This window comes from Balaenoptera musculus, chromosome 4 (assembly GCF_009873245.2).
Source record: "Balaenoptera musculus isolate JJ_BM4_2016_0621 chromosome 4, mBalMus1.pri.v3, whole genome shotgun sequence".
NCBI lineage: Eukaryota > Metazoa > Chordata > Mammalia > Artiodactyla > Balaenopteridae > Balaenoptera > Balaenoptera musculus.
In genome coordinates this window covers 8,339,245-8,356,763 of record NC_045788.1, presented here as the reverse complement: position 1 = coordinate 8,356,763, position 17,519 = coordinate 8,339,245, and the positions used below count along the sequence as shown (strand labels likewise).

Here is a 17,519-nt window from a genome sequence, read left to right as displayed (position 1 = left end):
ATATTAGCCTAAGTGAGACATAAGTCAAAAGCTAATCCACAGGTTATGACGCATGCCAAAGCAACTTTCTAGATTCTCTATCTTTCTGTGCTTTTAGGGGGCCGGGAAATAGTCCATAATTCAGGTAACTTGGGGTCACCTCTATTTTTACTGGAACAATATGCAGTGATATGTCCAACTAAACTGCTCAGACAGCCACTGCATGAGACATTTTTTTTCCCTGTGGTAAAATCCCCACTGAAGGCTTAGGCATGGCATCTAACTAGGTCTATCAGTTTTAAAGGCAGGGAAGAGAGATTTCAGAATCTTGGGAGGCACATGGTATTTGAAAGATCACATTCAGTCCTGTATCTTAAATTTGGAAAATCATAAAGAAACACCTCTTGTTTTGATAATACAAAGAAGAGAAAGTCAAGATTGATAATACTTTCCTACAGGCTGAGGATGGATAGGGGGTAGGTAAACAAAGATCTATGTTTCTGAGAAAGAGGCTTGGGATTCTTCTGTCAATCAAAAGGAGACACTATGTAGTTTAAAAAGATCACTAACTAAAAAGATTACTCACTAAGCTATGAGTCCATGCAGGTCTGGGGCTCTGTATTACTTTCCAGCCCAAATGCCTGGCATGTATTAAATACACACTAAATGTTCATTTGATGAAGCAGAATCAGCTAAACCTGCATTCAAGTCCAAGATGTATCACATACTGGTAGTGTGACCTCGGTCAGATTAATTGACCACTATGACAATTCCCAGTAATAAACGGGAATGTCAGCAGCAGTCACCTCTTGGGGCTGTTCTGAGAACCTATTCATATGGGCATTTTTTTTTTTCATTCATCCAGCAAATATCTATGGAACTCCTGCTATGTGCCTGGAACTCAACAAGTCACTAGAAAAATAATGACTTGAAGAGACATACTATCTCCACTTGGACTGACAATAAATAAAACAATGAATGTGATACAATTAGCACAGAGCCTGGAACATACGGAGTATGGACTTAAGAGAAGTTAATTACTATGACAACCCTCCGCCTCCCTCTTCATTGGCTTTTATTATGTGATCACATTTCGGATCAGTCGAAAGACTATGCTTTAAATAACATATGAGTCTTAGATACAATTTTCAAATGATGTATTTTAAGTCAAAGAAATTTTCTTATGAAAGAACAAAGAGGATACAAATTAAATGATTCAATAACAAGTCGGGTCAAGGGAAAACATCAATGAAAAAGAGCATTTCCATTTGTTTCAATATTGCAATTTGGTGGTATCTTCCAAAGCTGGCCAGTAGGTACCAGGTGGTAGCTGACATCAGGAAGATACACACCACTCCTCTGACTTATTTGATCCATGTCCTCTTCCATCTCTAGCTAACAGCTGCTCACCCAGGATACAATTTCAGTGCGGACTCCTGCAAGGCTCTTCCTGACAGCCCAAACATCCCGTACATAGAACCTCTATGGCACCCGTCACGCTGTTTATTTCCTACTAGGTGGGTGAGCCCTGGGGCTTATCTCCATATAGCCTGGACCTATCACAGGGCTGGGCACCTATTTGGTGATCGATAAAAGGTCAATGAAATAAGTCATTAACTGCAGGCTACCAGAAAGTCCTCCTCTCTGTTTTCTTAAAGGTCAAAGGTAATGTTAGATTAATTGTCACAGGGAATCTTTTCGATCCATCAGTTTTAGCTGTCAAGCTCGAACTCAAAGAGTTTGAAGAACCTTTGTTCTTGAATTTGCAAGAGCTCCCTTCCAGGTTTTTGAAGCTACTTCCTCACAGATGTCTTGGAAGTCACCGAGCTGGGTGCTCGTGTTCTCCCAGATCTCTGGGTGTCTATTTATACGAGCTTCTCCAAAGCACTGGGAAAAGGGCACGACTTGCCTGGCAAGTCTTCTTATTTGGTGGCCAGTCTGTGGAAAGCATCCACGTTCAGGGACTAAAATAACCAGGCTGATAAAACTCCTTCGGTTTAAATCCCAAGTTCAAATGCTACCCAGGAACACAAACCAAGGAAGAGGCCCCAGCTTCCAGCGTCAGGAAATACAGTTTGGAAGTCGGCAGAAATTGGCTGTGGGTCTCCTAACCCCAGTGTGACACAATATTCTCATCCCAGGAGCCAAGTTGTAAGCTTTTCTAAGATCCATAAAGCACATGTCTGCGCCCTATGAGGAGCTCCGGCTCTTTCTGAGAGTCTGCTCGAGTTCCGATCTGAAAGAATGCCATCTTCACAGAAACCCTGGTTCTCTAGAATGATACCATCTGCCACAGGCTGAGCTTCCTTTTCAGCCAAATACATTATTTATAACCTTTCTAATTGTGAAAAGGTAAGGGTGGAATTTTTCTACAGCCTGACTTCGATATGGTTAGAACATTCTGAACCTTTGCTCTCAAATACTGCAGGTCTCTGCATTTGAAAAACAAAAAACAACCCCCAAACCCATAAGGAATTGGTGGAGGTTACATAATTTTTTCAAAATATTCTATCCTGTCAACCCCCCGCTAGAATAGGACGTACACTGTTAAGTATGTATTTATAACACATTTAGAAAACCGAAGGAAGAGAGTTTTTTATTTTTCTCCTTGGTCATCTTAGGAGCCAAGGAAGAGGTTGGGGGAGAGGTGAGGCCTTCTGAAAAAAAGCTTCATAACTGGGGAAAGAGAGTGATCTGATTACCCTTATAGTTGCTTTGCTGTGCCTTTAACATCAACAAAAAAACCCACCCCCAAACAATGCTAATCAGGTTATTCAATCATTTAAACCAAAACTGTTCATGCTTTTCTGCCAAATCAACCAACCACAGCAAAATCTGTTATCTCTGATTGCTCAGCTTCCAGTCAAAAAACCAGTTAACCCCGACTATACCAAAAGTTTTCCAAAATACCCTCAAAGCGCTGCGTGCTCATGGAGAAGAAAGAGAAAGCCGTGCCATCTTTAAAGGGTAATTGGAGCGCTGGACCCTATTTGCATATTACAGTATACTCTAATAAACTACACAGCCTGTACCGGAAGCCGGCAGCTCCCTAGTATTCATGTGATCTCCATACAGGTTTTCCGTGCACAAATTTTTTTTTTTTTTTTTTTTTTTAACAGGACTGTGATATCATGATCAAAACTTACTAAAGACTTGTGGATGGTCTGACTGAGGTGGGAAGAGGCGCCAGAGCCTCTACAAAATGGTGGTTCACCCAAGTTTAAAGCTTTCAGGCTCCATCAGCAGAGAGGGCAAAAGCTACAACATCTTATTTACACAATTATCTAAATACGATTAAACAGCTGATGGACAAATATTAAACTGGAAAATGTATAGTCATTTCAGCTTAATGTAATCCTCTTTCTGTAAACACCCAAGATGATTTTTTTTCAACCAGAACAGTCCTGACATCTCATAAGCCTAAGGGTGAATAGCAAGAGATTGTTTTTGATAGTTATAAATATTCAAAAGACATGCAGACCATCTGCTTTCATAATACAGGTAAAGCAAGACTGAAATGGGGACTGCTGTATAAAAATGATTCTTTTAACAAAGTCTTCCTCTCCTCGAAAACTATAAAGACAGATGTCAAAAACTGTTTACACAGAGCAATCAGGAGCGTGCAAAATGTAATATTCCTTTTACACACAGTGCTTGCTAAAGAGATTTTTTTTTTTCCTTTTTCTTCCCATCTGTGTGTTGCAACACATTTCTACAAGTTAAAAACATTTTTTTTTTTTCAAACAGAGATCTCATGAATACCCAAAAACATGCTATCTGGTTTCTGAATGCTAATTAATTTCAACTAAGGAATCTGAATATCTTCTTCTGTAGGAAGGAATGTATGTTTTGAATCGGAATACTCCAGAGACACAAGGGAAATCATCTTGCACAGGTTTAATTCTGTAAGGCGATTTTTCATGGTTCTACCTTGTCTGTAATATATATCTGGTACATCCATGTCTTAAATGAAAGCACATCACTGCTAATGTCTTTGGCATGAAGTCTAAAATAATTGTTTTCTGAAATAAATGTCTGTGCGTGCAGAATGTATATACAGAAACCTTTAACTTCTCGGGCGACACACAGTGATGCTTTATAAAGCCCCGCAGTTAATTTTCAGGGTTGGAACACTAATCTTGACAGTAACCTTTTTATGTATTGTATTAATGGCACAGAGACATTAAGCACCTTTTTATAATTTTCAATAAAATGAGCATTTACTGAACAATCTGTCAAACTGCTGGCTCTCTATTCCTTTACATTTTTATCTTTTGACAAGTGTAACTTCACACACTCAGCTGGCCCTCCCCTTTCTCTAGGTCCGGCCTGCCTATGGCCTGAATTTTCACAGCAGGGTTTTAGATGCGCGTGGGAAACTTAAAAGGTCAAATTTTAACTTCAGGTCAAATGGAATCAACTCCACATTCAAATACTGTTTTAATAGGGATTCTCAGAAAATGGGGTTTTCTTTTCATCCCAAAGGATATCAAATACTACAAACAAGGCATCATAGGAGATGGTGACATGGAACGAATTTGTTGAAAATTCACAGGTAGTCCCCATCTGGTATTGAGGGAGGGGTGGGGAGGGGAGGAAGGGAATCAGGTTTCGATTTATGGGAAGCAAATGGCAGGATTTCTAAGTGTCATATTCTGTTTGTGATGTTAGCTTATGTTCCCCAAATCTTTCCCTCTGGATCCTTTATTGCTTTCTAAGCTATTCTCTTGGGAGATACAACTGGGGCATATTCGGCATCTCAATTTGTTGAGAAGAGACTAATCACTTCTAAATTTTACTTAAACTCCAGTTGTCATAGTTATGGCTCTTGCCATCTTGATCAATCCCGGTGCCTGAAAATGGCATCGTCACACAAAGTCACCCTAGTATCGTGCTAAAAATAGAAACTTGGTACAAAGCTCCAAAGGAATACAAAAGGAAGCACAAAGAGAACCTGGGCAATTCTGTTTTAATTCTCTTACTACATTTCCTAAAGATGAAAATGTGACCGTTTCGAAGCACAGGAATTTTATGTAATGGTTTAAATAGCCAATTCATCATTTTTAAAGGAAATGCTGGCTCACAGTTCATATGGCTTTTCCGCAAAATTAAAGTAATTTTACATAAGGCCCAGATAATATCTTTTGACCAGATTCTCTATTCTTTTTGTATAAGTATCCGTCTAGATCGTTCTTAATGCTACTGAAACCTTCTTATTCAAACGAATTGAATACGTTGGTAAAGAGCTTAAATTAGAAAATATTTGCTAAGAAGTGTACTGTTACTAAGGGCATGTAATATTTCAAATTAACTGCACATAGAGGCTTAGGTTTGCTCATCTGCAATATGAAGGGAAATGAACTAGATAATCTGCAAGGTCCCTTCTAACAGCTTGAAGATTCTATGAGATCTGTATGTATTCCCAGACACAGGTCCTACAGGGTCTTCTTTAGTGACTAAAGAAGATGCGATTGTAATACCCATCATCCATTCACTGTTCAGACATCCCCAACTACAGTTTTATTTTTTAGGAAGGTTGGAGTCCCTTGGTATCTTGCTTATAATATGATTATTAAAAATATACTCACTATCATTAAACATTATGCTACTCCAAATAGAATTTTCACAAGTTTTTCATTAGATAAATCTAAATCTAATGAGTTTTATTTGATTTTATAGCAAAAATCATTTCCTAAGATTCTAAATCTTGAGTGCTGGGAATGCTTGCTTCTTCTTGCTCTGATGGCCCTTGTGTGTGGTTAAATCGCCCATTCTCTATGGAGATTAAAATTTCTCATATCTGTACTTAGAAATAGCAGAAAAAGATACCAAAATTGTATTCAATTCCAGAGGTCCTAAATAAAGCATTTTGAGAAACTTCAAGCCACAGAGTGAAAAAAAGAACTAACTACTTTGAACAATCCATTTTTCCAAAAGTAAATACTAGAATTAGACTCTGTAACTCTTCACAGATTTTATATTCCTTCCTTCCTTGTATGAACGCTATTAGATTTTTAAGCCACACTGCCTAAAAATTGGGGAGAAAAGTAAGACTGCTTTTTAGCTTTTTATGGGGCCAAAGACTTTCTTTGGGAGTCTCATGAAACCGATGGAAGCTCTCCCCACATATATACTCCCCAAAAGAGGCTTGGAACTTCTGGGTCTGCACAAACCCTTGGGAGCCCACTGCGTGGGCAGTGGGTCACACCCAGATCTGATCCAAGATTTCACAGGAGACTGAGGGCTAAACCATGTCCTTGATTTCTGTGTTTTATTAGTTGTTAGTTGTTAGCCAAGATTTCCCACGTCTACTAAATATAAACCAATGTCACCTCTGGATGAGGTCACAGAGAAAAATCAAATTAACCTAGCTCACCTCTATCAGTATTATGAAAATGCTTTACAGTTTAGGAAAATGCCATATACTGGTAATCACCTCTTTGGGAGTTACGGTGAAATGGTAAAAAGAATGTGCTGGATGGGCTGTCCGTCATGAAGTAAGGAGCTCCGTCCATCACCGGGGGCGTGAGAGCCAGGCTGAGCTGGTGCTCCTGCAGAAGGGTGGACAAACCAAGCCCCTGAGGCCTGTTCTGGAATGGCTCAACACTTATCTCCACTTGCAGCTCTCTCTAAATTCAGGTGATTCTGGACCTTCACACAGCTGACTTTTACACATTATATATTTATAGCCCCAAACGGAGTCTCCAATGCCAAATGTGGCCTCTGGAACCTCAGCTGAGGGAGGGACATTGTGAGCTAACACGGGGTGGTACTAACTGCTGGCATTTCCAGCTTGGCGGTATCAGCATCTTGGTCTATAAATCATTTGATTCTGCTATTGGCATTCCCCCCGCTTTATTTTTTTTTTTTTAATATGAGAAATAGACAAACGTAAATAAATAGACTAATAGTAAAAAAGTATGGATCTCAAATATAACGCAATTGAGACAAAATGAAACCTATTAGCCAAGCTGAAATACATAGTTGATTATAAAAGAAAAATTTTAAAATGTGCACAGAAATATGTTTTTAAAGAGTGTGCTTAACAGTGACGTATAATTAGGTCTTTTATAGCAGTGTTTAGATCTCTGGGTCCCTTGTACCTCCCAAGCCTACTGTCTGCTTACAAACATAGAAGTTTTGTACATATACTCAAGAACATTAACAATATAAGCAAAAGTATGGGACAGCTTGGAATATCAGTAGGTTTTCTTAGAGGAAAATGTAGAAGTAATTTGCTCTTGGTAAGGTAAATTAAAAATTCAGAATTAAGAGTAATAGGAAAAATATTTTGTGAAGTAGGATATTATAGATAAGACTACATATAAAATACTACTAATAAAACTACTGACATAGTTTATAGGTTCACAAAATAAACATGATGAAAATTCTATGAGGCTGTTTAGGTCTGACAAATATTCCTGAGATCCTACTATGTGTCAGATCCCTGAATGTGATGATGAATAAAACTTAGTCCCTTTGTGACCATCAATTACAGTGTACTCAGAGAACAGAGTTAGTCCACAGATAATTACAAAACAAATTGGAAAGTGCTATTAGGGGGGGCATAAAGGAGGGACAGAGCCTTGGATGTAGGGAGGGGGGGGTCAAGGGTAGTTAAAGGAAGGAACACTGGGAAAACTCACATCCAGAGGACAGTCCCCATCAGGCATCTTTGACACTATCCAGTCTAAGATACCACATCTGCTTAACTTGCAAATGTGCTTATTTAAAGCATCATGCTTGAGTCTTCCACCACTTGCATTTTAAGATGCATCAGACCTTTACACTGACTCTAAGGACGGCGCTAAAAGCATTCCTTAAAGGTGAGAAAGAGTTATAAAACAGCCCTTTAATTTTTTCACAAATGAAAAGTTCTTGGTTGTTTCCATAAAAAAGTGACACTTGTATCAAAACCTTCTATGTTAGCAACAAAGTTTCTTAGACCCACAAGTGCCATTTCAAACTCTCAATCCCCATGCTGTAGAAAAACAAGTAACGTTATACTGTACTTTAGAACTGAGCGCTGTTCTAAATGCTTTATGAGTATTAACTCATGTAATTCTCCAAACAATCCTGAAAAATTGGTACTATTATCTTGCTACTTTATAGATTTAAAAAATGAGGCATGGAGAGTCACTTGCCTGAATTTACGGAGCGGTAACGACAGAGCTCACATTCTTGACTCCCATGGAACGAATGCTATTAGCTTACTAATTATGTGATGGCAAACAGCAGTTGCTGATGAAATATATCACTTCCAAAGATAGTTCCATTAAGAAATAAAAAGAAAATGAGATCAAGCACTGCCCTATGTTAACATAACTGAGGAGATTCAATACATTTGGGGAAATATTTATTGTGACGTTTTATAAAGTTAATACTCGTTTCGGTTTGCTCCACGTTTTTCACTTGCATAGGAATAAGCGCTGGATTGACAGTAAAATGGGACAAGCCTAGGACAGTCGGGTGGCACCCAATGAGGAAATACCCTGTCCTGTCATCTAGATAAGAATGTGATCTCAAACGGTGCTAACAATTAAAGCTTTAATCGTTCTTAACTTTCAACACATCATTTGCCTCTTTAACCTCTTTGAGTACACTAAATTAGATTAGCATTTTCATGGGGAAATATTGCCATACAAGAGAACAGTCTTTTGAAAAGGAGAAAGAAAAAGATGATGACTAAAGAGGATGAAGTTTTAGAGTAAGAATGAGAGAAAGGAAAAAGATTCTTAAGTCAGCCACCTTCTCTACAAGGCGGAATTCTGCAGCCTCCTGAACTGTCCAGAATGGAACTCCAGCACCCCATAATAATACTGCGTATTAGAACCCACTACAATCTTACATTTCTGTAGCGCCCTTCATGCAAGGATCCCAGGGTGCTTTACAATCATTGTGAGTTAACATTAAAACTAAAGCACATACAATTCCTAATAGAACCATTTTAAAAATGCTAAGCAGAACAAATAACTTTTAAGTCTAGATTTAAAAGTCCCAACAGCAAGAGCGTTCCTTATTTCAATTGGCAATGAACTGCGGAGCCTGGCTGATGCCCTCTCCTGTTATGTTAAAGGCTCTGTTATGTTTTTTAATACTCAGAGCACCTTACAATCAAGCAGTTTCCAAAGAAAGAGGAAAAAATCGGGTGCGTGTAGTATCTGTTTTGATTATTCTGAATTTACGGTTTTCTGTTTGTTTGTTTATGAGTTTGTTTGGGACCAAAATCTGACATGAAATAGAACAGGTTTAAAAAGCAAATCCAGATAAAGCCCAACTTGAAATTTACGTAGTCATTCCGACAAAAGACACTCCAAAAGCACTTTAAAACTAGCTCTGTTTGAGCAAGAAAATCTGATTGATTAGCATGATTTGGTTAACTTTTTAAAAAAATTAGAAAATAGCATTTAATAGGCTTTCTCTCAGGCCATGTCTATTCCTAAGCCTTGGCAGTATTTATTATTCTGCAAATCAGAAAAAAATAGGGGAAATGCACTCATGATATGGTAATTTTCCTTGCATTAGTGATTTTGAGGTCAGAGGAAACTTGTTCAGATCTAAAACAAAGCATAGGTAAAAATCTATTAAGTGAAAATGAAGTGCTTACACATTGTCAAAGCACCCTCTAAATTGGCATGGCTTAAACTCTTTTATGTTTTACTCTTGTGAAAAGATAGTGGCCATAAAATATCTGAGATCAATCCATTTGAAGTTAGATGCTTTATTAAGTTTGGCTTTTTTGAAAGGTTACAGGGAACTAATATCAAGCTACAGTAAAACCCTTATGTATATAAACCGGCTAAAAATGAGCCTGATAGATGAGACACAAAAAAGAAAATTTGCAATTTGGAGGACACGTCTATTGTAGATGCTACGTATTACATTATTAACACAGTACAGATATCTCACTGTCTAATCTGAGAGAGATACTAGAGTGAAGTAATAACTGGTTCAAAAAAGGAGACAGAAAAAGTAATCTGATGTAAGTTTAGCAATTCACACAACTGCCCATATAAGACTGGTTTACCATTTCCTTTATGGATCTCGCCATTAACACAATTGCTGAAAGTGGTAATAAAATCCAATTAGTATCAAGTACTTCCATGCCTGGCAAAGCAGATATTCATAACCTTGGACTCCCTTGGGCAGTAGGGTAAAAACTGGGAAAAGTTTTGTCATTTAAAGAGGAAAGAAAAGCTCCTACGTGGAGCTTTTCCTCAAAATACATGATATTTAACGACAAGATTTACAATAGATTTACAATATTATGCTAGGAAGGGGCAGGTACAAAATCCTACAAGCACATCTCAAACAGGAAACTTTAAATAGAGCCGCCAGTTATATCCTTGGTCATCACACTGAGCCAGTGAATGACTAAGGTCTATATTTTCACATAGACTCGAGAAATTGCCCACCGTTTCCCATGTAAATATCTAACATTGTCTTGGGGGTCAAAACAAAGGGCTATTAGCGCAATTATACCTACTGATCCAGACAGGATGTAAGGACGGGGAGAAGTGACTGCCAACAGAGTTCTTACAGTCAAACATTTTTGGAACCTTCCAAATATCAGATTATCCCAGGAATCAGTCTCCGTGGTCTAAATCACCCTCGAATACTCTAAATTAGGGGCATGACGGTATTTTTAAAGCGAGTCAATGTAAGAATGACAAAATCAAAGATACAAAACCAAAACATACGTTAAAGAAAAATTTCAGCCGTAAGAATAAATACAGTTGGAAAACTGTAAGTAGTTACCAGTACTTCAGAGAAATCTATTTGATAAAACATCAAATTAGTTGGAGAAAGGTTTTTTAAAAAGGTCTCTGTCTCTATCTATCTATCTATCTATCTATCTATCTATCTATCTATCTTTCCTTCCATCCATCCATCCATCCATCCATCCGAAAATACTTGATTAAGCTCACAGGGTCTGGGTATGAATTCTCGCCCCTCTGCTTCACCTGCCCCGTAACCATGGGACTTGCTTAAACATTCCATGGCTCGGCTTCCCTAACTGAAAATGGGGATGTAAAACCATCTACCACTTAAGGGCGATAGACACACTCTTGATACTGTAAAAGTACTAAATGAAAGTTACTATTATTTCAACTACTAAGATGTGTCACCCTTATTACTCCATAGGAAACAGAATGCCTGTCACACAGCAGACTGTCAGTACATATTTCTGAATGAATAAGTATGTGAATATGTGAATAAGTTTCATAGGTTAGACTCTCATGTGAAATACAACATTTGAATACTGATGTTGGATATTCTCTGGAGAAAATGTGATTATTGTTTATTGGAATTTTTTTAGAAACGTCATTTTGGTCCAAAAATTATGGGAAAAATAACATAAAGTGCAGTTAAAAAATATATATATCTACAGCCTAACAGATAGGGATTTTTTAAATTGGTGCTTTGTATAATACAGACTGAACACAGGGGTTTATTAATGTCTATGGAAATGATTGTCAAGTTTCAGAGAATGGGCACGGTTAAACGCCAAGCTTCAGCAGGGAAAGGTGGCTTCTTTTTTCGCCTGTTTTGCCAGTACCTAATGAAAAGTCTGACACATTCTACATCCCTAGATGCTGTCAGAAAAAGGAAAACCAAAATATCATTTTTCTCCACGTTACTTCTAAATGGAATGTTCGAATTTAAATTCATTTTATGTATCTTTTGCTACTTGAAAATAAAAATGACAGTTCCCACTTTATGGAGGACTCGGGCTTGGAGCTACTTTTCCCAGGTGAGAAATGAAACAGAAAGAACCAGCACCCTAAAAATATGAAAGTGGTAATGTGTGAGCGTTAGTGTGTTTGTGTACACAAATGTGAATGTGTGTGTGGTGGGGAAGGTGGTAAAAATGCACATATATCAGATTAAAATCCCTTAGGAATATGTGACCTAAACATTTTTAGAAGGAAGACGCTAGTCTGGCAGAAGTAATAACTGACCTTTTACTTATGATACTTTTAACAAAATGAATCATCCTTGTACTGAATGTATATATATTTATCTAATGTTCAAGCTCAATTTCTAAAACTTCAGGGGAAACTTAAATCCAAATGAAATGTATTTTTATTATACATCAAAATATTTACTTTTTCAAATCCCAATTTACCTTCCAAATCCATACCCTCCAAGTTCCCACGACCATAAGCTTGCTTATCCCCACGTCAGACTTTATCCTCCCTTCCTTACTTGCAGGTCAGAATACAACACCCACCTTACCTAACTACATCCACTGAAAAAAGCAAGAGTAACAACACAGCACCCAACCTCAGATCCATAATGAGCTACGGGTTTCTTATGCCTCAGAACAGTTTACAAAAATAAACAAACACGTGGTAGAAAAAAACAATAAATGGATGTCAGTCTATTTGGGCAGATTTATGATAGGAAATCAGTCACAGAAATAAAGGTCTGAGTTATAAATCAAACCCCACGCACACTCATGGAATTTCTGCGGCTAGAGAAAACCTTGCAAAGATTATCCAAGGAAACATTACTGCAGCAAAACCTAAGTCTTCATTTTAAAATCAACACGTTAAAACGCATCCTTGGGAAAGGACTTTGGGGTCAGTCGCTAACCAGCATTTTGACTTTAATCTCTGGGAAAGATAACATCTTCTGGTTCTAAGATTGGAAGTGCAAACTGGACTTGCTCTTTTCAAGTAGGGGACAACCCTCCTGGGAGCACTGGAGGCGTGGCCTGCCAGACACCACAGGCAAATTCCTGCGGCTGCCCCTCCCCTCCTGGCCGCTCCTCAGTAAAGGGAATCTCCTTGCCCACAGGGTGGACATTCTTTCTGCCCAGCTTATCATTAAGGGACCCAACGGCCATATTCAAGACTGCGCTATTTCACCATATTAAACAAAACCAAACCCTTACTGTACAGCAAAATGGGCATGCTGAATTCTATGCTAAAAGTTCTCACGTGAATGAATCAAAACTCCACAGGAGGGGAAAAAGTCTTAAGCTGTAGCATTTCTTGGGGTTAGGTCCCATTTTGCACAAGACTGAGGCCGTATTTATTTGCTAGGCATTTTTCACCACAGCACCTTCATCACCGAATCTCACCAGGGAGGAAGAAAAGAGCAGTTTTACCAAGCTCAGCATATATTTGGGGCTGAGGCCTCAGAGTGCCTGCATTTCCTCTAACTAATAACTTCTGACAGAAGAGAAAATAAAGAAGCAAATGGAAAACAGTCCATAATTAAAACATTCCGAATTGAGTATCAGATTCACGAATTCATTCTAGAGAAATAGAAGATGATGCAGCACAATACAAAATAACCCCCTCATTTAGAGAACAAGTTGCACTTTTTCATAATATTAAATATTAAATTAATTTCAAATAGTTGCTGCCACTGCTGAACGATGTATACTTTTTTTCAAATTTTTTTTTTTTTTAAAGAAAGGAAGATTGTAATTATAACTGATGTTGAAGTTACAGCCTAGTTTCACCACTTAAGGATGACAGCAGGGTCCCCAGCTACCCAGGCCCACATGTTCCTCTCGAGGCCTCTCTATAGAAATTCACCCATGTCTGACTCCAAAACCAAGTCCTGAATTTCATTTTGTCAATTCTGTTTAACATTATAATAGTCTGTATTCAATTCATTTCCCATGATAACATTAAGTAAACTCACAATTGTATTTATAAGCTATAGTGAGGTAGAGTTTATTGGCTGAATGTTGATGTCATTTAACAATTAGTTTTCACTGCCTGTTTCAATAAATACTTATGCTAGCATCCTCTTCTCCGGCTCACAGTAAATGCCTTAAATCTCTGCCTTCCCAAATCAATGGGACACTTAGTAACATGAAGATACATGAGATTCCTATACTGGGTATTTATACATATTTTAACGCTGAGTTAAACGAACAAACCAACCAACCAGCCTTTAATTCTAGGACATTTCAAATTTTCAAATGCTGAAACCAAGTGACAGACTATCTGGAGTTGTCTGCAAAATCCAAAGCCCCAGAGGTTAAGAGTCCACCTGCTTCATTATATCATCCTATTGATTTAACTGTGTTTAATTAATTTAAATTACTTTTATTCGATGGTTATAAATTCACATCCTCCCTACTCCAAGGGTGAGAGAGAGAGAGAGAGAAGAGAAGATCAGCTAAAATGACAAAAAGACTTTGCTCTGATTTTCAAGAAACGGACACTTAACACCAGAGAATATTTTACCTGTGGCCATAGCTTACCTTAAAAGAATAAAAAAAGCCATCATTAATTGTAAACTTAATTCATTTGCTTCATTCCTATAATTGCTAACAAATAACAAAGTAAAGCTGAGGGACTGTAATGCAGCACACCTGCAATGCATGGAGTTTCCATGAAACGGCGGCACAAAAGGCCACAACCTTCCTTCCTAAGGTACCCATGTATCTTCAAGGCCATCACATTAGAAACACATTTTGAGAATATCTCAGTTGCAGAAATGTTTACAGCACTCATACAGTTCAAGTCCAAATGACTGACAGACTAACATTCACACTTACATTTGAAACTTGCATTGAAAGAAAAACATTAAAAATTTAGTAAAAATCTAGTTAGACCAGCACTTCAACTATACGCTATGGTGGCATGACCTTCACTGGTGTGGGCACTGAGAGATGGCATTACAACACAGTTACGTCGTGACCACAGGAGCAGCCCATGAAGAGCGGGTTCACGGCATCCTTTCTTTTTTATTTGAATCAGCTCTGCATCATCAAAAGTGATGTTTGGCTTTACATTTAGAAACAGAGGCAATCTCTCAGTAGAGTTTTAATTGCCCCTCTACCAAAATTCATTCTAAAAACTCGAGTACAATAATAATAAATCTTTGTCTCATTTCAAAAATCCCTGATGGTATGACAGGCGTCTCAGAGGAAAACATATGATCCCACTAAAAAAAAAGAAAAAGCTGAGGCGGCGGGTAAACCAATGCCATAAAACTGGTGACAAAATCTTGATGAATAATAACTATTTAACCTTTAGTTACAGGGAAGAGATTTCTGTTTTCTGTTCTTACTTAAAAAAATTTTTTTACTAAATGCTATTTCTTTTTTTTTTTGGTAATGAACAAAGTATCCAAAAACTATACTATACTCTCGTTTTATTGAGGTAGCATGGTGCAGTTTTCAACATTAACACTTCCAATGCCCTTCCCACTCACCTAGGGGTGCCTGGAAGTTATGCCACCTTTATTGCCTTAAATAAGGGCTCTCAGGACAATGTAGCTTCCAAGCTCAGAGCACTCAGAGGAGGAATCTACAATCGAGCTAGTGTAGAGTTCTGCTGAGTTGTTTTTCCTCCGCTCTTTTCCCCAAGGGAGAAAAAGTGTAAAGGTTCTGTTCAGGACGAAGAGGGCATATTTTTGAAAGTCACCAGTGGTCAAGTCACTTGGCCTTTTGGGGAGATTCTTGCTTCCGATGCCAGTTGCTTTAGACTATGGAACCCTATTACACCTCCAACTAGGGCTTCCCACAATGTCCTATCATTTAGGACAGGCAATGCCAAGTACCTGTGAGAGGGGGCACTCCTTGGCCAAGGAACTCTGATTCATATCCTTCAGTAAGTCCTTCAGCGCGTTCCTGACGGTGGTGTGGGACCACTGTTCCGGAGGCAGGTCTTCTAGTTTGGGGCAACTATTGGAGACACAGATTAGAAAGGGGATTATGACCAGATCGCATCCTGCTGCAGAACGTTCCTTTAAGACAGACAGATTTCATTTTGCGCATCAAACAGATGCATCTGGAGATTGCTCTCGGTCTCCTGATTGTTCCGATTAGTTAATTACTTTATACAACACATCTGCTGTATCAATGCATGAATTATACATCAGCTGCCTGTGGTGGCTATTTTTTCACGTTACTTCTACCTTCCTCCTCTGATGTGCTTGGGAAGACAATTTAAGGTGTGCTGCTTTCTCACGAGCTATGGTGAAAAACGGGAACGTGGGAACACTTTCCTTTCAGGACTCTGTTCATACGAGTTAAAATGGTAAAAAAAAAAAAAAAAATACATAAATGAAGAAGAGCTCGGCAATAGCGAATAAGGCATTCTTTCACAAAATGTACACAGATGGCACTGTTCATGATATGCAAAAATATTTTTCTCTTAAGTAAACTTTATGTAAAATGCCTTCTTGTAATGCATCATTTAATCCACTGCACATACAAAGTCTTGTCATCTGATAACCTGCACAGATCGATGCATTTGGGGGGAAGGCTGCTTTTTAATGATAGATTGAAGTTAGGAAAATAAAGCAGAAGGGGTAAGGTAACAAAATCAATTTGGGTTAACCTTCCTGAAACACAGAGTAAATCACAACTGAAGGGTGACCAGAGATGCTTTATTTCAGATGATCAGGTGAGTAGAATGTTCTGCCCTAGAGTTGCTGTCCTGACTCACCTGTGTAACTGAATTTTCAACGTGACCACATGATACACGTCTTGAAGCATATCTGCTACCGTAGCATCAGGGGCATCAGTCACATAAGACAGTGGGACTGGATTCCACTTTCCAACCTGGATTAGCCCTATTCCAGATAAAGAGAATATGTCACTAACTATTTTACCCTTCAGATAACATACCTAGTAGAAGGCATGTTCTTTTTCTTTTTTAACTGCCCCCACCACAAGCAATATTGTTATTTGTTTGAATGATTCCCTTCCCTCTAAAAGGCAGGTCAATGAAAATATTCACAGCTTAGCTTTCCAAATTGTGAAATTATGTAAATGACGGTGGGGGTTGTTTATTATTTTGGAAATAAAACCCCATCAATAAAACCTAGGCAGAGGCCACATTTTCCTAACTTGCAGGAAGTTCTAATAAGACATAGCTGAACCAGTTGTAAACGGCTTTACGATTTAGATAAGATTCTCTACTGCAATGGGAATCAGCATTGAAAAATACTTTACAGCCCATAAAACCATCAGAAACAGAATAAAAGAAACAGAACTAGATATTCAGTCATAAATGCAAATTGACTCTCAACAGTCCATCTGTTCAAATACGCTCCTCACTTCCTTGTGGGTCCTCAGTGGAGCAGATTATTAAGGTCAATAAGCATACTAATGATTCAGCTGAAGTAATTTAAAAAAAAAAAAAAATCTACCTCGACATTCCACATGAGCAAAATGTGTGTTAACTAAACCAAACTGAATTAAGCCAATTTTTCAAAGCCACAGTCTAGAAGGAACCCATGTAACACACAGGCCACAGTTCTTTGAATGAAAATATTCAGTTGCTTTCTCTGCAAGGTAAACAAAGGATGCCAAGCAATTTTTCCAACCCCACATCTGCATTATTTACCTTTGGCCTGGGCAGCAGAGCTATGCGAATAACCCAGAGACAGCAAGGCCATTTCAATCAGCTGGTTGAAAAGCATATCCTTCCTCACCAACACAAATTCTGCATGCTCCTCCTTGCAATCGTACTCAATGGCATTTTCATAATGTTCCACCACGCAGAAAACCGGTAGCATGGTTCCTATCAAGGACACAGAGGAAAAAGAGACGCAAACCA

At 38.3% G+C, this 17,519-nt stretch overlaps 1 protein-coding gene across 6 annotated transcripts in view; it reads right to left on the bottom strand.

The window, feature by feature from the left end:
• SATB1 (SATB homeobox 1) overlaps nucleotides 1-17,519 on the bottom strand; it is a 94,170-nt gene that overhangs the window by 54,711 nt on the left and 21,940 nt on the right. For all 6 annotated transcript variants that reach the window (XM_036850230.1, XM_036850226.1, XM_036850224.1 and 3 more), the window contains exons 3-5: nucleotides 17,307-17,483; nucleotides 16,404-16,530; nucleotides 15,514-15,637 (exon numbers count right to left, since the gene is read on the bottom strand). In XM_036850230.1, coding sequence (XP_036706125.1) covers nucleotides 15,514-15,637; nucleotides 16,404-16,530; nucleotides 17,307-17,483 — 428 coding nt within the window. The remainder of the gene's footprint in view (nucleotides 1-15,513; nucleotides 15,638-16,403; nucleotides 16,531-17,306; nucleotides 17,484-17,519) is intronic.